The 22,184-nt window shown below is 48.2% G+C and overlaps 1 protein-coding gene and 2 long non-coding RNA genes across 45 annotated transcripts; 2 read left to right on the top strand and 1 right to left on the bottom strand.

The window, feature by feature from the left end:
• Nucleotides 1-3,681: 3,681 nt before the first annotated feature.
• LOC127916989 (NIPA-like protein 2) lies at nucleotides 3,682-8,341 on the top strand. Of its 43 annotated transcripts, none has more exons than XR_008096884.1 (7): nucleotides 3,833-3,870; nucleotides 4,047-4,182; nucleotides 6,206-6,344; nucleotides 7,455-7,511; nucleotides 7,705-7,797; nucleotides 8,077-8,169; nucleotides 8,220-8,341. XR_008096884.1 is itself a non-coding variant. In XM_052500450.1 (5 exons), the coding sequence occupies exons 1-5, from the start codon at nucleotides 3,849-3,851 to the stop codon at nucleotides 8,230-8,232; spliced, it is 360 nt and encodes a 119-aa protein (XP_052356410.1). In that variant the 5' UTR covers nucleotides 3,833-3,848; the 3' UTR covers nucleotides 8,233-8,247. The 43 variants fall into 43 exon arrangements, 2 of the variants coding, with proteins under 2 accessions (XP_052356410.1, XP_052356409.1); XR_008096885.1 differs by lacking the exon at nucleotides 7,455-7,511 and adding an exon at nucleotides 6,795-6,851; XR_008096879.1 differs by adding an exon at nucleotides 7,841-7,990 and having other exon boundaries at nucleotides 8,127-8,246.
• A 2,134-nt stretch (nucleotides 8,342-10,475) lies between these two features.
• On the top strand, nucleotides 10,476-16,244 carry LOC127916988 (uncharacterized). Its single transcript, XR_008096842.1, has 3 exons — nucleotides 10,476-10,599; nucleotides 13,862-13,959; nucleotides 15,669-16,244. It is a non-coding gene; the product is annotated as an uncharacterized LOC127916988 (long non-coding RNA).
• Nucleotides 16,245-19,297: 3,053 nt separating this feature from the next.
• LOC127916984 (uncharacterized) lies at nucleotides 19,298-21,003 on the bottom strand. The gene is made up of 3 exons (XR_008096836.1): nucleotides 20,828-21,003; nucleotides 20,671-20,710; nucleotides 19,298-19,363 (listed from the first exon to the last, which is right to left on the bottom strand). It is a non-coding gene; the product is annotated as an uncharacterized LOC127916984 (long non-coding RNA).
• Between the last annotated feature and the right edge of the window lie 1,181 nt (nucleotides 21,004-22,184).

The raw sequence follows: 22,184 nt of genomic DNA, 5'->3' as shown, positions 1-22,184 counted from the left end.
GTACCCTAACATGGTTTTAGAGGACGACTAGCCCATCCAGACAGCGCCCAGTGGAGTTAATGCTGCCTGTCTGTCTTGTATATCAGGTCACACCCATATACATCACATCCTGCTCCAGTCTTATTTACTGAGCGAGACCTCAATGTGGCCTTAGACTGGAACAGGAGAGAGAGAGAGACCTTTAACATGTTAGTCGCTGACAGTCCTGGACGTCCTTAGACTGGAAACGGGAGGGAGGGGATGGAGAGAGGGAGGGAGAGAGACCTCCTCCTTATGTTTATATCTGAGTCCCAAATGGCACCCTATTCCCTATATAGAGTACTACTAAACTATTCCCCTATATAGAGTACTATTCCCTATATAGAGTACTACTAAACTATTCCCTATATAGAGTACTACTAAACTATTCCCTATATAGAGTACTATTTCCTATATAGAGTACTACTAAACTATTCCCTATATAGAGTACTATTCCCTATATAGAGTACTACTAAATCATTCCCTATATAGAGTACTATTTCCTATATAGAGTACTACTAAACTATTCCCTATATAGAGTACTATTCCTATATAGAGTACTATTCCCTATATAGAGTACTATTCCCTATATAGAGTACTATTCCCTATATAGAGTACTATTCCCTATATAGAGTACTATTCCCTATATAGAGTACTATTCCCTATATAGAGTACTATTCCCTATATAGAGTACTATTCCCTATATAGAGTACTATTCCCTATATAGAGTACTATTCCCTATATAGAGTACTATTCCCTATATAGAGTACTATTAAACTATTCCCTATACAGAGTACTATTAAACTATTCCCTATATAGAGTACTATTCCCTATATAGAGTACTATTCCCTATATAGAGTACTATTCCCTATATAGAGTACTACTAAACTATTCCCTATATAAAGTACTATTCCCTATATAGAGTACTACTAAACTATTCCCTATATAGAGTACTACTAAACTATTCCCTATATAGAGTACTATTCCCTATATAGAGTACTACTAAACTATTCCCTAAATAGAGTACTATTAAACTATTCCCTATAGAGTACTATTCCCTATATAGAGTACTACTAAACTATTCCCTATATAGAGTACTATTAAACTATTCCCTATATAGAGTACTACTAAACTATTCCCTATATAGAGTACTACTAAACTATTCCCTATATATAGTACTATTCCCTATATAGAGTACTATTAAACTATTCCCTATATAGAGTACTATTAAACTATTCCCTATATAGAGTACTACTAAACTATTCCCTATATAGAGTACTATTAAACTATTCCCTATATATAGTACTATTAAACTATTCCCTATATAGAGTACTATTAAACTATTCCCTATATAGAGTACTATTAAACTATTCCCTATATAGAGTACTATTAAACTATTCCCTATATAGAGTACTACTAAACTATTCCCTATATAGAGTACTATTCCCTATATAGAGTACGACTAAACTATTCCCTATATAGAGTACCATGTGCTCGCTGCTGTTACTGCGATCAGATATCCGTGCTGCTGGCTGAGGACTCTGTTACTGTGATCAGATACCCGTGCTGAGGACTCTGTTACTGTGATCAGATACCCGTGCTGCTGGCTGAGGACTCTGTTACTGTGATCAGATACCCGTGCTGAGGAGTCTGTTACTGTGATCAGATACCCGTGCTGCTGGCTGAGGACTCTTACTGCGATCAGATACCCGTGCTGCTGGCTGAGGACTCTGTTACTGCGATCAGATATCCGTGCTGCTGGCTGAGGACTCTGTTACTGTGATCAGATATCCGTGCTGCTGCTGGCTGAGGACTCTGTTACTGCGATCAGATACCCGTGCTGCTGGCTGAGGACTCTGTTACTGCGATCAGATATCCGTGCTGCTGGCTGAGGACTCTGTTACTGTGATCAGATGTCCGTGCTGCTGGCTGAGGACTCTGTTACTGCGATCAGATATCCATGCTGCTGCTGGCTGAGGACTCTGTTACTGCGATCAGATATCCGTGCTGCTGGCTGAGGACTCTGTTACTGCGATCAGATATCCGTGCTGCTGGCTGAGGACTCTGTTACTGTGATCAGATGTCCGTGCTGCTGGCTGAGGACTCTGTTACTGTGATCAGATATCCGTGCTGCTGGCTGAGGACTCTGTTACTGCGATCAGATATCCGTGCTGCTGGCTGAGGACTCTGTTACTGCGATCAGATATCCGTGCTGCTGGCTGAGGACTCTGTTACTGTGATCAGATATCCGTGCTGCTGGCTGAGGACTCTGTTACTGCGATCAGATACCCGTGCTGCTGGCTGAGGACTCTGTTACTGCGATCAGATATCCGTGCTGCTGGCTGAGGACTCTGTTACTGCGATCAGATGTCCGTGCTGCTGGCTGAGGACTCTGTTACTGCGATCAGATATCCGTGCTGCTGGCTGAGGACTCTGTTACTGTGATCAGATACCCGTTGAGGACTCTGTTACTGTGATCAGATACCCGTGCTGCTGGCTGAGGACTCTGTTACTGTGATCAGATACCCGTGCCTGTTACTGTGATCAGATACTGTGCTGAGGAGTCTGTTACTGTGATCAGATACCCGTGCTGCTGGCTGAGGACTCTTACTGCGATCAGATACCCGTGCTGCTGGCTGAGGACTCTGTTACTGCGATCAGATATCCGTGCTGCTGGCTGAGGACTCTGTTACTGTGATCAGATATCCGTGCTGCTGGGCTGAGGACTCTGTTACTGCGATCAGATACCCGTGCTGCTGGCTGAGGACTCTGTTACTGCGATCAGATGTCCGTGCTGCTGGCTGAGGACTCTGTTACTGCGATCAGATGTCCGTGCTGCTGGCTGAGGACTCTGTTACTGCGATCAGATATCCGTGCTGCTGGCTGAGGACTCTGTTACTGTGATCAGATATCCATGCTGCTGCTGGCTGAGGACTCTGTTACTGCGATCAGATATCCGTGCTGCTGGCTGAGGACTCTGTTACTGCGATCAGATATCCGTGCTGCTGGCTGAGGACTCTGTTACTGTGATCAGATGTCCGTGCTGCTGGCTGAGGACTCTGTTACTGCGATCAGATATCCGTGCTGCTGGCTGAGGACTCTGTTACTGCGATCAGATGTCCGTGCTGCTGGCTGAGGACTCTGTTACTGCGATCAGATGTCCGTGCTGCTGGCTGAGGACTCTGTTACTGCGATCAGATATCCGTGCTGCTGGCTGAGGAATCTGTTACTGTGATCAGATATCCGTGCTGCTGCTGGCTGAGGACTCTGTTACTGCGATCAGATACCCGTGCTGCTGGCTGAGGACTCTGTTACTGCGATCAGATGTCCGTGCTGCTGGCTGAGGACTCTGTTACTGCGATCAGATATCCAGGCTGTGTCAATCACTGTGAAGCTTTGAGATGGACTTTATAGAAACCAGTTCAGTATTATTAATGTTGATGTTTTTTTCTCGCTTTCCTCCCCTCTTTCTCCTCTCTCTCTTCTCTCTCCCTCTCTCTCTCCCTCTCTCTCCCCTCTCTCTCCCTCTCCAGTTTCTAGAGGTCGTAGTGTTTTCTATCCTGCTCTATTTGTACAAGAGGAGGAATATCAAGCACATAACCATAGTGATGCTGCTGGTGGCTCTGCTGTAAGAACCTGACAGACTCTATGGGAGGGTATCAAGCATGTAACCATAGTGATGCTGCTGGTGGCTCTGCTGGGTAAGAACTCTGACAGACTCTATGGGGGATCATGGTTATCACGTTTCAGAATGGGATGCTGCCGGTGGCTCTGCTGGGTAAGAACTCTGACAGACTCTATGGGAGGGTATCAAGCATGTAACCATAGTGATGCTGCTGGTGGCTCTGCTGGGTAAGAACTCTGACAGACTCTATGGGGGATCATGGTTATCACGTTTCAGAATGGGATGCTGCCGGTGGCTCTGCTGGGTAAGAACTCTGACAGACTCTATGGCGGATCATGGTTATCACGTTTCAGAATGGGATGCATTACTCCAGGAAATAGTGACGTTGTCCCTGTTGTTTTAGCCTCCCTGACGGTGATCTCGGTCAAAGCTGTGTCTGGGATGATCACGGAGTCCCTAAAGGGAGATCTCCAGCTCACCTACCCCATCTTCTACGTCATGGTGGTGGTCATGGTGGCCTCCTGTGCCTTCCAGATAAAGTAAGTCCAATGTTTCTCCACTTCCCCTGACAGCAGATTCATTTCTACAGAGTATTGACGTAAATGTGAAGTGTAAAAACGTATTGGACATTGTGACCTTGTCAGAGCAGAACTGTGATGGGATGAAGCTCCGGTAGTATGATGGATGAATCCACTGTGTGATGGATGATTCCACTGTGTGATGGGATGAAGCTCCGGTAGTATGATGGATGAATCCACTGTGTGATGGAGGAATCCACTGTGTGATGGGATGATGCTCAAGTAGTATGATGGATGAATCCACTGTGTGATGGGATGATGCTCCGATATTATGATGGATGAATCCACTGTGTGATGGGATGAAGCTCCGATAGTGTGATGGATGAATCCACTGTGTGATGGGATGATGCTCCGGTAGTGTGATGGATGAATCCACTGTGTGATGGGATGAAGCTCCGATAGTATGATGGATGAATCCACTGTGTGATGGGATGATGCTCCGGTATTATGATGGATGATTCCACTGTGTGATGGGATGAAGCTCCGGTAGTATGATGGATGAATCCACTGTGTGATGGGATGATGCTCCGGTAGTGTGATGGATGAATCCACTGTGTGATGGGATGAAGCTCCGATAGTATGATGGATGAATCCACTGTGTGATGGGATGATGCTCCGGTATTATGATGGATGATTCCACTGTGTGATGGGATGAAGCTCCGGTATTATGATGGATGAATCCACCGCGTGATGGGATGGAGCTCTGGTTTTATGATGGATGAATCCACTGTGTGATGGGATGAAGCCACTGTGTGATGGGATGAAGTTCCGGTAGTATGATGGATGAATCCACTGTGTGATGGGATGATGCTCCGGTAGTGTGATGGATGAATCCACCGCGTGATGGGATGGAGCTCCGGTATTATGATGGATGATTCCACCGCGTGATGGGATGAAGCTCTGGTTTTATGATGGATGAATCCACTGTGTGATGGGATGAAGTTCCGGTAGTATGATGGATGAATCCACTGTGTGATGGGATGAAGCTCCGGTAGTATGATGGATGAATCCACCGCGTGATGGGATGAAGCTCCGGTATTATGATGGATGAATCCACTGTGTGATGGGATGAAGCTCCGGTATTATGATGGATGAATCCACCGCGTGATGGGATGAAGCTCTGGTTTTATGATGGATGAATCCACTGTGTGATGGGATGAATCCACTGTGTGATGGGATGAAGTTCCGGTAGTATGATGGATGAACCCACTGTGTGATGGGATGAAGCTCCGGTATTATGATGGATGAATCCACTGTGTGATGGGATGAAGCTCCGGTATTATGATGGATGAATCCACCGTGTGATGGGATGATGCTCCGGTAGTATGATGGATGAATCCACTGTGTGATGGGATGAAGCTCCGGTAGTATGATGGATGAATCCACCGCGTGATGGGATGATGCTCCGGTAGTATGATGGATGAGTCCACTGTGTGATGGGATGATGCTCCGGTAGTATGATGGATGAGTCCACCGTGTGAAGGGATGATGCTCCGGTAGTATGATGGATGAGTCCACCGTGTGAAGGGATGATGCTCCGGTAGTATGATGGATGAGTCCACTGTGTGATGGGATGAAGCTCCGGTAGTATGATGGATGAGTCCACCGTGTGATGGGATGATGCTCCGGTAGTATGATGGATGAGTCCACCGTGTGATGGGATGAATCCACTGCGTGATGGGGCGATGCTCCGGTAGTATGATGGATGAGTCCACTGTATGATGGGATGAAGCTCCGGTAGTATGATGGATGAGTCCACCGTGTGATGGGATGAAGCTCCGGTAGTATGATGGATGAGTCCACTGTGTGATGGGATGAAGCTCCGGTAGTATGATGGATGAGTCCACCGTGTGAAGGGATGATGCTCCGGTAGTATGATGGATGAGTCCACCGTGTGAAGGGATGAAGCTCCGGTAGTATGATGGTCATATCATTCACATGGCCCTCAGAGGCCTCTCTTTAATCTGTCCTTCGCTGTTCTCAGGTTCCTTAATCAAGCCATGAAGATGTTTGACGCCACGGAGGTCGTCCCCATCAACTTTGTGTTCTTCACTGCCAGTGCCATTACAGCAGGTACGTTGTTTAACCAGAACTCAGCTAATTGGCCAGTTCCATTACAGCAGGTACGTTGTTTAACCAGAACTCAGCTAATTGGCCAGTGCCATTACAGCAGGTACGTTGTTTAACCAGAACTCAGCTAATTGGCCAGTTCCATTACAGCAGGTACGTTGTTTAACCAGAACTCAGCTAATTGGCCAGTTCCATTACAGCAGGTACGTTGTTTAACCAGAACTCAGCTAATTGGCCAGTTCCATTACAGCAGGTACGTTGTTTAACCAGAACTCAGCTAATTGGCCAGTTCCATTACAGCAGGTACGTTGTTTAACCAGAACTCAGCTAATTGGCCAGTTCCATTACAGCAGGTACGTTGTTTAACCAGAACTCAGCTAATTGGCCAGTTCCATTACAGCAGGTACGTTGTTTAACCAGAACTCAGCTAATTGGCCAGTTCCATTACAGCAGGTACGTTGTTTAACCAGAACTCAGCTAATTGGCCAGTTCCATTACAGCAGGTACGTTGTTTAACCAGAACTCAGCTAATTGGCCAGTTCCATTACAGCAGGTACGTTGTTTAACCAGAACTCAGCTAATTGGCCAGTTCCATTACCGCAGGTTTAACCAGAACTCAGCTAATTGGCCAGTTCCATTACAGCAGGTACGTTGTTTAACCAGAACTCAGCTAATTGGCCAGTTCCATTACAGCAGGTACGTTGTTTAACCAGAACTCAGCTAATTGGCCAGTTCCATTACAGCAGGTTTAACCAGAACTCAGCTACGTTGTTTAACCAGAACTCAGCTAATTGGCCAGTGCCATTACAGCAGGTACGTTGTTTAACCAGAACTCAGCTAATTGGCCAGTTCCATTACAGCAGGTACGTTGTTTAACCAGAACTCAGCTAATTGGCCAGTTCCATTACAGCAGGTACGTTGTTTAACCAGAACTCAGCTAATTGGCCAGTTCCATTACAGCAGGTACGTTGTTTAACCAGAACTCAGCTAATTGGCCAGTTCCATTACAGCAGGTACGTTGTTTAACCAGAACTCAGCTAATTGGCCAGTGCCATTACCGCAGGTACGTTGTTTAACCAGAACTCAGCTAATTGGCCAGTTCCATTACAGCAGGTACGTTGTTTAACCAGAACTCAGCTAATTGGCCAGTTCCATTACAGCAGGTACGTTGTTTAACCAGAACTCAGCTAATTGGCCAGTTCCATTACAGCAGGTACGTTGTTTAACCAGAACTCAGCTAATTGGCCAGTTCCATTACCGCAGGTACGTTGTTTAACCAGAACTCAGCTAATTGGCCAGTTCCATTACAGCAGGTACGTTGTTTAACCAGAACTCAGCTAATTGGCCAGTTCCATTACAGCAGGTACGTTGTTTAACCAGAACTCAGCTAATTGGCCAGTTCCATTACCGCAGGTTTAACCAGAACTCAGCTAATTGGCCAGTTCCATTACAGCAGGTACGTTGTTTAACCAGAACTCAGCTAATTGGCCAGTTCCATTACCGCAGGTTTAACCAGAACTCAGCTAATTGGCCAGTGCCATTACCGCAGGTACGTTGTTTAACCAGAACTCAGCTAATTGGCCAGTTCCATTACCGCAGGTTTAACCAGAACTCAGCTAATTGGCCAGTTCCATTACAGCAGGTACGTTGTTTAACCAGAACTCAGCTAATTGGCCAGTGCCATTACAGCAGGTACGTTGTTTAACCAGAACTCAGCTAATTGGCCAGTTCCATTACCGCAGGTTTAACCAGAACTCAGCTAATTGGCCAGTGCCATTACCGCAGGTACGTTGTTTAACCAGAACTCAGCTAATTGGCCAGTTCCATTACCGCAGGTTTAACCAGAACTCAGCTAATTGGCCAGTTCCATTACAGCAGGTACGTTGTTTAACCAGAACTCAGCTAATTGGCCAGTGCCATTACAGCAGGTACGTTGTTTAACCAGAACTCAGCTAATTGGCCAGTTCCATTACCGCAGGTTTAACCAGAACTCAGCTAATTGGCCAGTGCCATTACCGCAGGTACGTTGTTTAACCAGAACTCGTTAGGGAGGGTTTGGCCCAGCGTCGTCCGGGGTTAGGGGAGGGCTTTGGCCCAGCGTCGTCCGGGGTTAGGGAGGGTTTGGCCCAGCGTCGTCCGGGGAGGGTTTGGCCCAGCATCGTCCGGGTTAGGGAGGGTTTGGCCCAGCATCGTCCGGGTTAGGGGAGGGTTTGGCCCAGCATCGTCCGGGTTAGGGGAGGGTTTGGCCCAGCATCGTCCGGGTTAGGGGAGGGTTTGGCCCAGCGTCGTCCGGGTTAGGGGAGGGTTTGGCCCAGCGTCGTCCGGGTTAGGGGAGGGTTTGGCCCAGCGTCGTCCGGGGTTAGGGTTTGGCCCAGCGTCGTCCGGGGTTAGGGTTTGGCCCAGCGTCGTCCGGGGTTAGGGTTTGGCCCAGCGTCGTCCGGGGTTAGGGTTTGGCCCAGCGTCGTCCGGGGTTAGGGTTTGGCCCAGCGTCGTCCGGGGTTAGGGTTTGGCCCAGCGTCGTCCGGGGTTAGAGTTTGGCCCAGCGTCGTCCGGGGTTAGAGTTTGGCCCGGGGTTAGGGAGGGCCAGGGCTTGGCCCAGCGTCGTCCGGGGTTAGGGTTTGGCCCAGCGTCGTCCGGGGTTAGGGTTTGGCCCAGCGTCGTCCGGGGTTAGGGTAGGGTTTGGCCGGGAGGGGGGCTTTACTTGGCTCATGGCGCTCTAGCGACTCCTTGTGGCGGGCCGGGTGCCTGCAGGTCGAACTTCAGTCGAACGGCGTTTCCTCCAACACATTGGTGCAGCTGGCTTCTGGGTTAAGCGGGCAGGTGTTGTGAAGTGTGGTTTGGCGGGTCATGTTTCAGAGGACACATGACTCGACCTTCGCCTCACGAGCCCGTTGGGGAGTTGCAGCGATGAGACAATAAGTTGGAGGTAAAATAATCACTCTGCCTGGCTCGCTCTGTTTTCCCATCTCCGGAGGACTCATATTTGTTGTTCTGTGACTCTGCCAGGCTAACTCCGTGCAACTCCACTGAAAACCTAAAAGAGCCAAAGATTGCATCCCAAATGGCACCCTATTCCCTAGATAGTACACTACTTCCTATGGGCCCTGGTCAAAAGTAGGGCACTAAATAAAGACACGGATGACATTTGGGGACGCATCCCAAAATGTTTCATGGTCTGGTGCTCCATACTAATTAGAGTTTATCCTCCAGATATGGACAGCTGCCCCTCTCTGTCTCTCTCTCTCTCTCTCCTCTCTGTGTCTCTCTCCTCTCTCTCTCTCTGTCTCTCTCCCTCTCTCTCTGTGTCTCTCCCTCTCTCTCTCTGTGTCTCTCTCTCTCTCTCTCTGTGTCTCTCTCTCTCCCTCTCTGTGTCTCTCTCCCTCTCTCTCTCTGTGTCTCTCTCCCTCTCTCTGTGTCTCTCTCTCCCTCTCTGTGTCTCTCTTCCTCTGTGTCTCTCTCCATCGCTCTCTCTGTGTCTCTCTCCCTCTCTGTCTCTCTCTCTCCCTCTCTGTGTCTCTCTCTCCCTCTCTGTGTCTCTCTCTCCCTCTCTGTGTCTCTCTCTCCCTCTCTGTGTCTCTCTCTCCTCTCTGTGTCTCTCTCCCTCTCTGTGTCTCTCTCTCTCTCTCTGTGTCTCTCTCTCCTCTCTGTGTCTCTCTCTCCCTCTCTGTGTCTCTCTCTCTCCCTCTCTGTGTCTCTCTCTCTCCCTCTCTCTCTCCCTCTCTGTGTCTCTCTCTCCCTCTCTGTGTCTCTCTCTCCTCTCTGTGTCTCTCTCTCCCTCTCTGTGTCTCTCTCCTCTCTGTGTCTCTCTCTCCCTCTCTGTGTCTCTCTCTCCCTCTCTGTGTCTCTCTCTCCTCTCTGTGTCTCTCTCTCCCTCTCTGTGTCTCTCTCTCTCTCCCCTCTCTGTGTCTCTCTCTCTCTCTCTCTCCCTCTCTGTGTCTCTCTCCCCCTCTCTGTGTCTCTCTCTCCCCTCTCTGTGTCTCTCTCTCCTCTCTGTGTCTCTCTCCCCTCTCTGTGTCTCTCTCTCCCTCTCTGTGTCTCTCTCTCCCTCTCTGTGTCTCTCTCTCCCTCTCTGTGTCTCTCTCTCCCTCTCTGTGTCTCTCTCTCCCTCTCTGTGTCTCTCTCCTCCCTCTCTCTCTCCCTCTCTGTCTCTCTCTCTCCCTCTCTGTGTCTCTCTCTCCCTCTCTGTCTCTCTCTCTCTCTCTCATGTTGTTTTGGCTTGGTGTTAACCTACTTTTCTTTTGCAGGAATAGTATTTTACCAGGAATTCCAGGGCTTGGCTTTGCTCAATATTTTAATGTTTCTCTTTGGGTAAGTAGTATGTACTGTCTTTTTAAGAATACAGGCCTTGACATTCCACCTGAATACAGGCCTTGACATTCCACCTGAATACGGGCCTTGACATTCCACCTGAATACGGGCCTTGACATTCCCTCTGAATACGGGCCTTGACATTCCCTCTGAATACGGGCCTTGACATTCCACCTGAATACGGGCCTTGACATTCCACCTGAATGCGGGCCTTGACATTCCACCTGAATGCGGGCCTTGACATTCCACCTGAATACGGGCCTTGACATTCCACCTGAATACGGGCCTTGACATTCCACCTGAATACGGGCCTTGACATTCCACCTGAATACGGGCCTTGACATTCCACCTGAATACGGGCCTTGACATTCCACCTGAATACGGGCCTTGACATTCCACCTGAATACGGGCCTTGACATTCCACCTGAATACGGGCCTTGGCATTCCACCTGAATACGGGCCTTGGCATTCCACCTGAATACGGGCCTTGGCATTCCACCTGAATACGGGCCTTGGCATTCCACCTGAATACGGGCCTTGGCATTCCACCTGAATACGGGCCTTGACATTCCACCTGAATACGGGCCTTGACATTCCACCTGAATACGGGCCTTGACATTCCACCTGAATACGGGCCTTGACATTCCACCTGAATACGGGCCTTGACATTCCACCTGAATACGGGCCTTGACATTCCACCTGAATACGGGCCTTGACATTCCACCTGAATACGGGCCTTGACATTCCACCTGAATACGGGCCTTGACATTCCACCTGAATACGGGCCTTGACATTCCACCTGAATACGGGCCTTGACATTCCCTCTGAATACGGGCCTTGACATTCCACCTGAATACGGGCCTTGACATTCCACCTGAATACGGGCCTTGACATTCCACCTGAATACGGGCCTTGACATTCCACCTGAATACGGGCCTTGACATTCCACCTGAATACGGGCCTTGACATTCCACCTGAATACGGGCCTTGACATTCCACCTGAATACGGGCCTTGACATTCCACCTGAATACGGGCCTTGACATTTCCACCTGAATACGGGCCTTGACATTCCACCTGAATACGGGCCTTGACATTCCACCTGAATACGGGCCTTGACATTCCACCTGAATACGGGCCTTGACATTTCCACCTGAATACAGGCCTTGACATTTCCACCTGAATACAGGCCTTGACATTTCCCAGTGTGAGTTTAGTACACCGTCCCAGTGAACTCTTAGTGGAGTTTAGTACACTGTCCCAGTGAACTCTTAGTGGAGTTTAGTACACCGTCCCAGTGAACTCTTAGTGGAGTTTAGTACACCGTCCCAGTGAACTCTTAGTGGAGTTTAGTACACCGTCCCAGTGGAGTTTGGAGTTTACACCGTCCCAGTGAACTCTTAGTGGAGTTTAGTACACCGTCCCAGTGAACTCTTAGTGGAGTTTAGTACACCGTCCCAGTGAACTCTTAGTGGAGTTTAGTACACCGTCCCAGTGAACTCTTAGTGGAGTTTAGTACACCGTCCCAGTGAACTCTTAGTGGAGTTTAGTACAACGTCCCAGTGAACTCTTAGTGGAGTTTAGTACACCGTCCCAGTGAACTCTTAGTGGAGTTTAGTACACCGTCCCAGTGAACTCTTAGTGGAGTTTAGTACACCGTCCCAGTGGAGTTTAGTACACCGTCCCAGTGAACTCTTAGTGGAGTTTAGTACACCGTCCCAGTGGAGTTTAGTACACCGTCCCAGTGAACTCTTAGTGGAGTTTAGTACACCGTCCCAATGAACTCTTAGTGGAGTTTAGTACACCGTCCCAGTGAACTCTTAGTGGAGTTTAGTACACCGTCCCAGTGAACTCTTAGTGGAGTTTAGTACACCGTCCCAGTGAACTCTTAGTGGAGTTTAGTACACCGTCCCAATGAACTCTTAGTGGAGTTTAGTACACCGTCCCAGTGAACTCTTAGTGGAGTTTAGTACACCGTCCCAGTGAACTCTTAGTGGAGTTTAGTACACCGTCCCAGTGAACTCTTAGTGGAGTTTAGTACACCGTCCCAGTGAACTCTTAGTGGAGTTTAGTACACCGTCCCAGTGAACTCTTAGTGGAGTTTAGTACACCGTCCCAGTGAACTCTTAGTGGAGTTTAGTACACCGTCCCAGTGGAGTTTAGTACACCGTCCCAGTGAACTCTTAGTGGAGTTTAGTACACCGTCCCAGTGAACTCTTAGTGGAGTTTAGTACACCGTCCCAGTGAACTCTTAGTGGAGTTTAGTACACCGTCCCAGTGAACTCTTAGTGGAGTTTAGTACACCGTCCCAGTGAACTCTTAGTGGAGTTTAGTACACCGTCCCAGTGAACTCTTAGTGGAGTTTAGTACACCGTCCCAATGAACTCTTAGTGGAGTTTAGTACACCGTCCCAGTGAACTCTTAGTGGAGTTTAGTACACCGTCCCAGTGAACTCTTAGTGGAGTTTAGTACACCGTCCCAGTGACTCTTAGTGGAGTTTAGTACACCGTCCCAGTGAACTCTTAGTGGAGTTTAGTACACCGTCCCAGTGAACTCTTAGTGGAGTTTAGTACACCGTCCCAATGAACTCTTAGTGGAGTTTAGTACACCGTCCCAGTGAACTCTTAGTGGAGTTTAGTACACCGTCCCAGTGGAGTCTTAGTGGAGTTTAGTACACCGTCCCAATGAACTCTTAGTGGAGTTTAGTACACCGTCCCAGTGAACTCTTAGTGGAGTTTAGTACACCGTCCCAGTGGAGTTTAGTACACCGTCCCAGTGAACTCTTAGTGGAGTTTAGTACACCGTCCCAGTGAACTCTTAGTGGAGTTTAGTACACCGTCCCAGTGAACTCTTAGTGGAGTTTAGTACACCGTCCCAGTGAACTCTTAGTGGAGTTTAGTACACCGTCCCAGTGAACTCTTAGTGGAGTTTAGTACACCGTCCCAATGAACTCCAGAGACCGTATCACTCCTGAGGGTTGGGGCGGCAGGGTAGCCTAGTGGTTAGAGCGTTGGACTAGTAATCGAAAGGTTGCAAGTTCGAATCCCCGAGCTGAATCCCTGAACAGGCAGTTAACCCACTGTTCCTAGGCCGCCATTGAAAATAAGAATTTGTTCTTAACTGACTTGCCAAGTTAAATAAAGGTAAAATAAAATAAAAAAAGAAAGGGTTCAGATGACTCCAAAATTGTAAACACTGTCATTCCAACTCCTTGATTTTAGAATGATATCCCAACATAACCTTCTCTCTGAACTCCTCCTCCAGCTGCCTGCTCTCATTCATTGGCGTCTTCCTGATAGCCAGAGACAGACCCAAGATCAAGACTGAAAACATTACCTTTATAGCCATGGGGAAAATACCAGGTAACTATATACTAATATACTAATAAACGAGTTCCATTTAACTATATACTTCTCCTACAACAAATAGAAATGGATGAGAGCATTAGTAACATCTTGATTTAATATCCAAGACGAGATTTACTGGAGGACCGGAGTTGGGCTGTTGGGGTTACTGGAGGACCGGGGTTGGGCTGTTGGGGGTACTGGAGGACCGGAGTTGGGCTGTTGGGGGTACTGGAGGACTGGGGTTGGGCTGTTGGGGGTACTGGAGGACTGGGGTTGGGCTGTTGGGGGTACTGGAGGACTGGGGTTGGGCTGTTGGGGGTACTGGAGGACTGGGGTTGGGCTGTTGGGGGTACTGGAGGACTAGGGTTGGGGGTTACTGGAGGACTGGGGTTGGGCTGTTGGGGTTACTGGAGGACCGGGGTTGGGCTGTTGGGAGGTACTGGAGGACTGGGGTTGGGCTGTTGGGAGGTACTGGAGGACCCGGGTTGGACCGGGGGGGCTTAGTGTCTTACCCTACAGTAAACCTGTTCAGACATCTCTCAATAGCCAGGAGGTGAGGTTAATGTGCATTATCCCCAGCAGCAGAATAACATGGTGAATGTACATTATCCCCAGCAACAGAATAACATGGTGAATGTGCATTATCCCCAGCAACAGAATAACATGGTGAATGTGCATTATCCCCAACAGCAGAATAACATGGTGAATGTACATTATCCCCAGCAACAGAATAACATGGTGAATGTACATTATCCCCATCAACAGAATAACATGGTGAATGTGCATTATCCCCAACAGCAGAATAACATGGTGAATGTACATTATCCCCAGCAACAGAATAACATGGTGAATGTACATTATCCCCAGCAACAGAATAACATGGTGAATGTACATTATCCCCAGCAACAGAATAACATGGTGAATGTGCATTATCCCCAGCAACAGAATAACATGGTGAATGTACATTATCCCCAACAGCAGAATAACATGGTGAATGTACATTATCCCCAACAGCAGAACAACATGGTGAATGTAATTATCCCCAGCAACAGAATAACATGGTGAATGTACATTATCCCCAACAGCAGAACAACATGGTGAATGTACATTATCCCCAACAGCAGAATAACATGGTGAATGTACATTATCCCCATCAACAGAACAACATGGTGAATGTGCATTATCCCCAGCAACAGAACAACATGGTGAATGTGCATTATCCCCAGCAACAGAACAACATGGTGAATGTACATTATCCCCAGCAACAGAATAACATGGTGAATGTGCATTATCCCCAGCAACAGAATAACATGGTGAATGTACATTATCCCCAGCAACAGAATAACATGGTGAATGTGCATTATCCCCAGCAGCAGAATAACATGGTGAATGTGCATTATCCCCAGCAACAGAACAACATGGTGAATGTGCATTATCCCCAGCAACAGAACAACATGGTGAATGTACATTATCCCCAGCAACAGAATAACATGGTGAATGTACATTATCCCCAGCAACAGAATAACGTGGTGAATGTACATTATCCCCAGCAACAGAATAACATGGTGAATGTGCATTATCCCCAGCAGCAGAATAACATGGTGAATGTACATTATCCCCAGCAACAGAATAACGTGGTGAATGTACATTATCCCCAGCAACAGAACAACATGGTGACTGTAGACCACCTCTCTAATGATCTATATGTCTCGTCTCTGCTACAGGGAGAAAATGTAAGGACAAGGTCCAGCCGGAGGCTAAAAGCAACACGTACGGATCTCTGGCAGCTAAACTCATGTGTAACAAACCTGGCCCACAGGACGACTCCTAATATCAGCCACACCTGTCTGTCTGTGTACAGAGACTACCTGTGTCAACACTACACATCTCTCTCCTGGGTTGCCAGACTGACTGACTACAGGGACAAAGTGAGAGCACTGTCTCCATTAGCAAAAAAATTCCCCAGATTTTCCAGAAATCCTAGTATCTTCTAACTCGATCCTGATTCCAGGAGACTTGCCAGAAGCAGGATTTCTGGGGAAAACCTGGATATCTTTGGGAAGGTTACAATTGTCAGGGAATTGAACTCTGTTGCTACAGATACTGAGGAGACGTCTCAGGATCGAACCCAAATGCACTACAGACACAAATAAAACTTTATTTAATTCTCAAGGAGGTGGCTGTCTGGAGTAACCACCTGATATTCTCTGTTAATACGAAAGCAACTGTTGGATCGAATTTCTGATGAGATGGTTTCAATCATTGATTTGTTAATAAACTGGAATGTGATATTTAAAGTGGTTCTCGAGCTCCTGGCTGGTAAAAGAGGCTCACCAGCGCACTCTACTGGTCGTAACAAGAATTACTATTTAAATGTGTGGGTTTTTTTTTAAACGGCAGACGTTCTTTGTTTAAGCTAATAAATACGGACCAGGCTTCGGGAAGGATGGCCTCAGGACTACAGACAACTACAGCTTCACCCTTTTTCAAATCAAAACGTCATTTTCTGAATTGCATTTCAAAGAGCAGTGGTGTAATGCAGTTTAACTGACAGGTATGGCTGAGCCAACGTCTTCAACTCTCACCTCCATTTTGAATCATATATTATGATATATATATATGACAATGGACTTAAGCAAAAGTATATCGGTAAGAAAAACACAAATTTTATTTTGACGACTTAAAAGTACAAATGATCTATCAATGGTAGACAATTTATCTTGGTAATTAAAAAAAATGAAAACATTTTAAACTCATGAGAGTAGAAAGCCAGCTCAGTTTTATTAGTCGTATGTACGGGATATATCGTCCACAATGCTTACTGCAGGCTCCTACTTCACAACAATAATAATATATACAAATAGGAGCATAACGTAAAAGTCTCGGTAGAATAGGAAACATTCTAGAATCAGTAGAATAGGAAACATTCTAGAATCAGTAGAATAGGAAACATTCTAGAATCAGTAGAATACAGGAAGGCACAATATAATAGTCTAGTAACAGCAGGTGTGATGTGTGGCTCAGTTGGTAGAGCAGGGCACTTGCCTTGCCGTGGTTGTGGGTTCGATTCCCAACGACACTGAATGCTCTCTGCTAAATGACTTAAATGTGAATGTAGACAACAGTCCTAATATTGAGTTGCACCCTCTTGACGTCGGGGCATGGACTCTCGGTGTCGACAGCGTTCCACGAGGATGCTGGCCCATGTTGACTCCAATGACTTCCCACAGTTGTCAAGTTAGCCATGGATTGTGTATGGGTAAATGGCCAAGAACGGGGTAGGAGCGCCTGTTTGAATGTGTCAAGTGCAACGGTGCTGGGTTTTCCCCACTCAACAGTTTCCCAATGGACCCTACAGTAAATGGACCATTGGGAAACTGGCCTTCAGACACAATCCATGTCTCAATGCTTAAATCCTTTAACCCGTCTGTCTCCTCCCCTTCATCTACACTGATTGAAGTGGATTTAACATGACATCAATCAGTAAGACAGGTTGGTTATCAGGCCTGCAAACTTGATGATGGGAGTTGGTGAACAGAGAGTACAGCAGATGACTGAAGACACACCCCTGGGGCCTCTGATGCTAATCCTCACAGCCTGCGGTCGGCCCGTCAGGAAGTCCAATTCCTGCTCCTCTTCTAGAATATTATCTCAACAGTATTACAGAGTTCCTGTTCCCTCTTATAGAATATTATCTCAACAGTATTGGAGTTCCTGTTCCTCTTCTAGAATATTATCTCAACAGTATTGGAGTTCCTGTTCCTCTTCTAGAATATTATCTCAACAGTATTACAGTTCCTGCTCCTCTTCTAGAATATTATCTCAACAGTATTACAGAGTTCCTGCACTTAAATATAAACAGCACCCAAAGTGAGTACCTCTGCCTCCAGAACAGCCTGGATTCTTCGGGGCATGGACACGTTGCTCAATTGGTATCAAGGGCCCTAACGTGTGCCAGGAAAACATTCCCCACACCATTACACCACCAGCCTGTACCGTTGACATCAGACAGGATGTGACCATGGACTCATGCTGCTTACGCCAAACCCTGACATCAGCATGACGCAACAGGAACCAGGATTGGTTCGGACCAGGCACTGCTTTTCCACTCCTCAGTTGTCCAGTGTTGATGATCACGTGCCCACTGGGAGCCTCTTATTGTTGTTTTTATCTGATAGGAACCTCGTATGTGGTTGTCTGCTGCAACAGCCAATCCGTGACAAGGACCTTATCTCAGTTGTGCGTTCCCAAGATGCTCAGATCTGCACACCACTGTTGTGCTGCGCCGTTATTTGCCTGTTAGCCCAGAGTAGAGTGCTGTTAGCACGATTCTTGCCATTCTCCTTGGACCTCTGATCACCGAGCTGTTGTCACCCACAGGACTGCCGACCTCTCATCACCGAGCTGTTGTCACCCACAGGACTGCCGACCTCTCATCAATGAGCTGTTTTCACCCACAGGACTGCCAGACCTCTCATCAAATGAGCTGTTGTCACCTGACAGGACTGCCGACCTCTCATCAAGGAGCTGTTTTCACCCACAGGACTTCCCCACCTCATCAATGAGCTGTTGTCACCCACAGGACTGCCGACCTCTCAATGAGCTGTTGTCACCCACAGGACTGCCGACCTCTCATCAATGAGCTGTTGTCACCCACAGGACTGCCACCCTCTCATCAATGAGCTGTTTCACCCACAGGACTGCCACCCTCTCATCAATGAGCTGTTTTCACCCACAGGACTGCCGACCTCTCATCAACAGAGCTGTTGTTACCCACAGGACTCCTTGACCTCTCATTAATGAGCTGTTGTCACCCACAGGACTGCCGACCTCTCATCAATGAGCTGTTTTCACCCACAGGACTGCCGACCTCTCATCACCGAGCTGTTTTCACCCACAGGACTGCCGACCTCTCATCAATGAGCTGTTTTCACCCACAGGACTGCCGACCTCATCACCGAGCTGTTGTCACCCACAGGACTGCCGACCTCTCATCACCGAGCTGTTTTCACCCACAGGACTGTCACCTCTCAGGAGCTGTTTTCACCCACAGGACTGCCTCCTCATCAATGAGCTGTTTTCACCTACAGGACTGCCGACCTCTCATCAATGAGCTGTTTTCACCCACAGGACTGCCGACCTCTCATCAATGAGCTGTTTTCACCCACAGGACTGCCGACCTCTCATCAATGAGCTGTTTTCACCCACAGGACTGCCGACCTCTCATCAATGAGCTGTTTTCACCCACAGGACTGCCGACCTCTCATCAACGAGCTGTTTTCACCCACAGGACTGCCGACCTCTCATTAATGAGCTGTTTTCACCCACAGGACTGCCGACCTCTCATTAATGAGCTGTTTTCACCCACAGGACTGCCGACCTCTCATCAATGAGCTGTTTCACCCACAGGACTGCCGACCTCTCATCAACGAGCTGTTTTCACCCACAGGACTGCCGACCTCTCATCAACGAGCTGTTTCACCCACAGGACTGCCGACCTCTCATCAATGAGCTGTTGTCACCCACAGGACTGCCAACCTCTCATTAATGAGCTGTTGTCACCCACAGGACTGCCGACCTCTCATCAATGAGCTGTTGTCACCCACAGGACTGCCGACCTCTCATCAATGAGCTGTTTTCACCCACAGGACTGCCGACCTCTCATTAATGAGCTGTTTCACCCACAGGACTGCCGACTGGATGTTGTTTGTTTGTCATACTCTCATCAGAGAGCTGTTTTCACCCACAGGACTGCCGACCTCTCATCAATGAGCTGTTTTCACCCACAGGACTGCCGACCTCTCATCAAACCATTTTTGCTGGTGAACCTTTTGTCAATAATACATTTTATTTGGTAGATGCCTTTCACCCACAAAGGACTGCCGACCTCTCATTGTGCAGCTGTTGTCAAAATTATAGCCAGCAAATTTCACTGCCGACCTCTCACCATGTGCAGTAAACAGTGAGCTGTTGTCACCCACAGGACTGGTCTCACTACCTCATCAACAGAGCTGTTTCACCCACAGGACTAGCCGACCTCCATCATCAACGAGCTGTTTTCACCCACAGGACTGCCGACCTCTCATAAACAGAGCTGTTTTAGGCTACACACAGGACTGCTAGCTAGGTCTAACTAGACAACTACGCTGTGCAGGCCAGGCTACACTATACAGCTAACACAGTGTTTGACCCACAGGACTGCCGAACCAGCTCTCATCAAACAGCTGTTTTCACCCAAAGGACTGCCGACCTTCTCTCAGAACCAGTCAACGAGCTGTTTCACCCACAGGACTGCCATAATGACCTCTCATCAATGAGCTGTTTTCACCCACAGGACTGCCACCCAGTCATAATGAGCTGTTTCTCACCCAGTACATAATGACTGTCTTCTCTACAGAACCACCTCTCATCAATGAGCTGTTTCTCACCCACAGGACTGGTGTCTTCTCTACAGAACCAGTCATAATGACTGGTGTCTGTCTCTCAGAACCAGTACAAATGAGCTGTTTCTCACCCACAGGACTGGTGTCTTCTCTAACCAGTCTCATACATAATGAGCTGTTTTCACCCAGAACAGGACTGTCAAGAACCTCTCATTAATGAGCTGTTTTCACCTTCACAGAACCAGTACAGAATGACTGCAGACCTCTCATCAATGAGCTGTTGTCACCCACAGGACTGCCGACCTCTCATCACCGAGCTGTTTTCACCCACAGGACTGCCGACCTCTCATCAATGAGCTGTTTTCACCCACAGGACTGTCAACCTCTCATCACCGAGCTGTTGTCACCCACAGGACTGTCAACCTCTCAATGAGCTGTTGTCACCCACAGGACTGCCGACCTCTCATCAATGAGCTGTTTTCACCCACAGGACTGCCGACCTCTCATCAATGAGCTGTTTTCACCCACAGGACTGCCGACCTCATTAATGAGCTGTTTTCACCCACAGGACTGCCGACCTCTCATCAATGAGCTGTTTTCACCCACAGGACTGCCGACCTCTCATCACCGAGCTGTTGTCACCCACAGGACTGCCGACCTCTCATCAATGAGCTGTTTTCACCCACAGGACTGTCAACCTCTCATCAATGAGCTGTTTCACCCACAGGACTGTCAACCTCTCAAATGAGCTGTTGTCACCCACAGGACTGCCGACCTCTCATCAATGAGCTGTTTTCACCCACAGGACTGCCGACCTCTCATCAATGAGCTGTTTTCACCCACAGGACTGCCGACCTCTCATTAATGAGCTGTTTTCACCCACAGGACTGCCGACCTCTCATCAATGAGCTGTTGTCACCCACAGGACTGCCGACCTCTCATCAATGAGCTGTTTTCACCCACAGGACTGCCGACCTCTCATCAATGAGCTGTTGTCACCCACAGGACTGCCGACCTCTCATCAATGAGCTGTTGTCACCCACAGGACTGCCGACCTCTCATCAATGAGCTGTTGTCACCCACAGGACTGCCGACCTCTCATCAATGAGCTGTTTTCACCCACAGGACTGCCGACCTCTCATCAATGAGCTGTTGTCACCCACAGGACTGCCGACCTCTCATCAATGAGCTGTTTTCACCCACAGGACTGCCGACCTCATCAATCTGTTTTCACCCACAGGACTGCCGACCTCTCATAAATGAGCTGTTGTCACCCACAGGACTGCCGACCTCTCATCACCGAGCTGTTTCACCCACAGGACTGCCGACCTCTCATCACCGAGCTGTTGTCACCCACAGGACTGCCGACCTCTCATCACCGAGCTGTTGTCACCCACAGGACTGCCGACCTCTCATCAAATGAGCTGTTGTCACCCACAGGACTGCCGACCTCTCATCACCGAGCTGTTGTCACCCACAGGACTGCCGACCTCTCATCACCGAGCTGTTTTCACCCACAGGACTGCCGACCTCTCATCACCGAGCTGTTGTCACCCACAGGACTGCCGACCTCTCATCACCGAGCTGTTGTCACCCACAGGACTGCCGACCTCTCATTAATGAGCTGTTTTCACCCACAGGACTGCCGACCTCTCATCAATGAGCTGTTTTCACCCACAGGACTGCCGACCTCTCATCACCGAGCTGTTGTCACCCACAGGACTGCCGACCTCTCATCAATGAGCTGTTTTCACCCACAGGACTGCCGACCTCTCATCAATGAGCTGTTGTCACCCACAGGACTGCCGACCTCTCATTAATGAGCTGTTGTCACCCACAGGACTGCCGACCTCTCAT

This window comes from Oncorhynchus keta, unplaced genomic scaffold (genome assembly GCF_023373465.1).
Source record: "Oncorhynchus keta strain PuntledgeMale-10-30-2019 unplaced genomic scaffold, Oket_V2 Un_contig_10544_pilon_pilon, whole genome shotgun sequence".
Classification (NCBI taxonomy): domain Eukaryota; kingdom Metazoa; phylum Chordata; class Actinopteri; order Salmoniformes; family Salmonidae; genus Oncorhynchus; species Oncorhynchus keta.
This window is presented reverse-complemented; position numbering and strand designations above follow the sequence as displayed.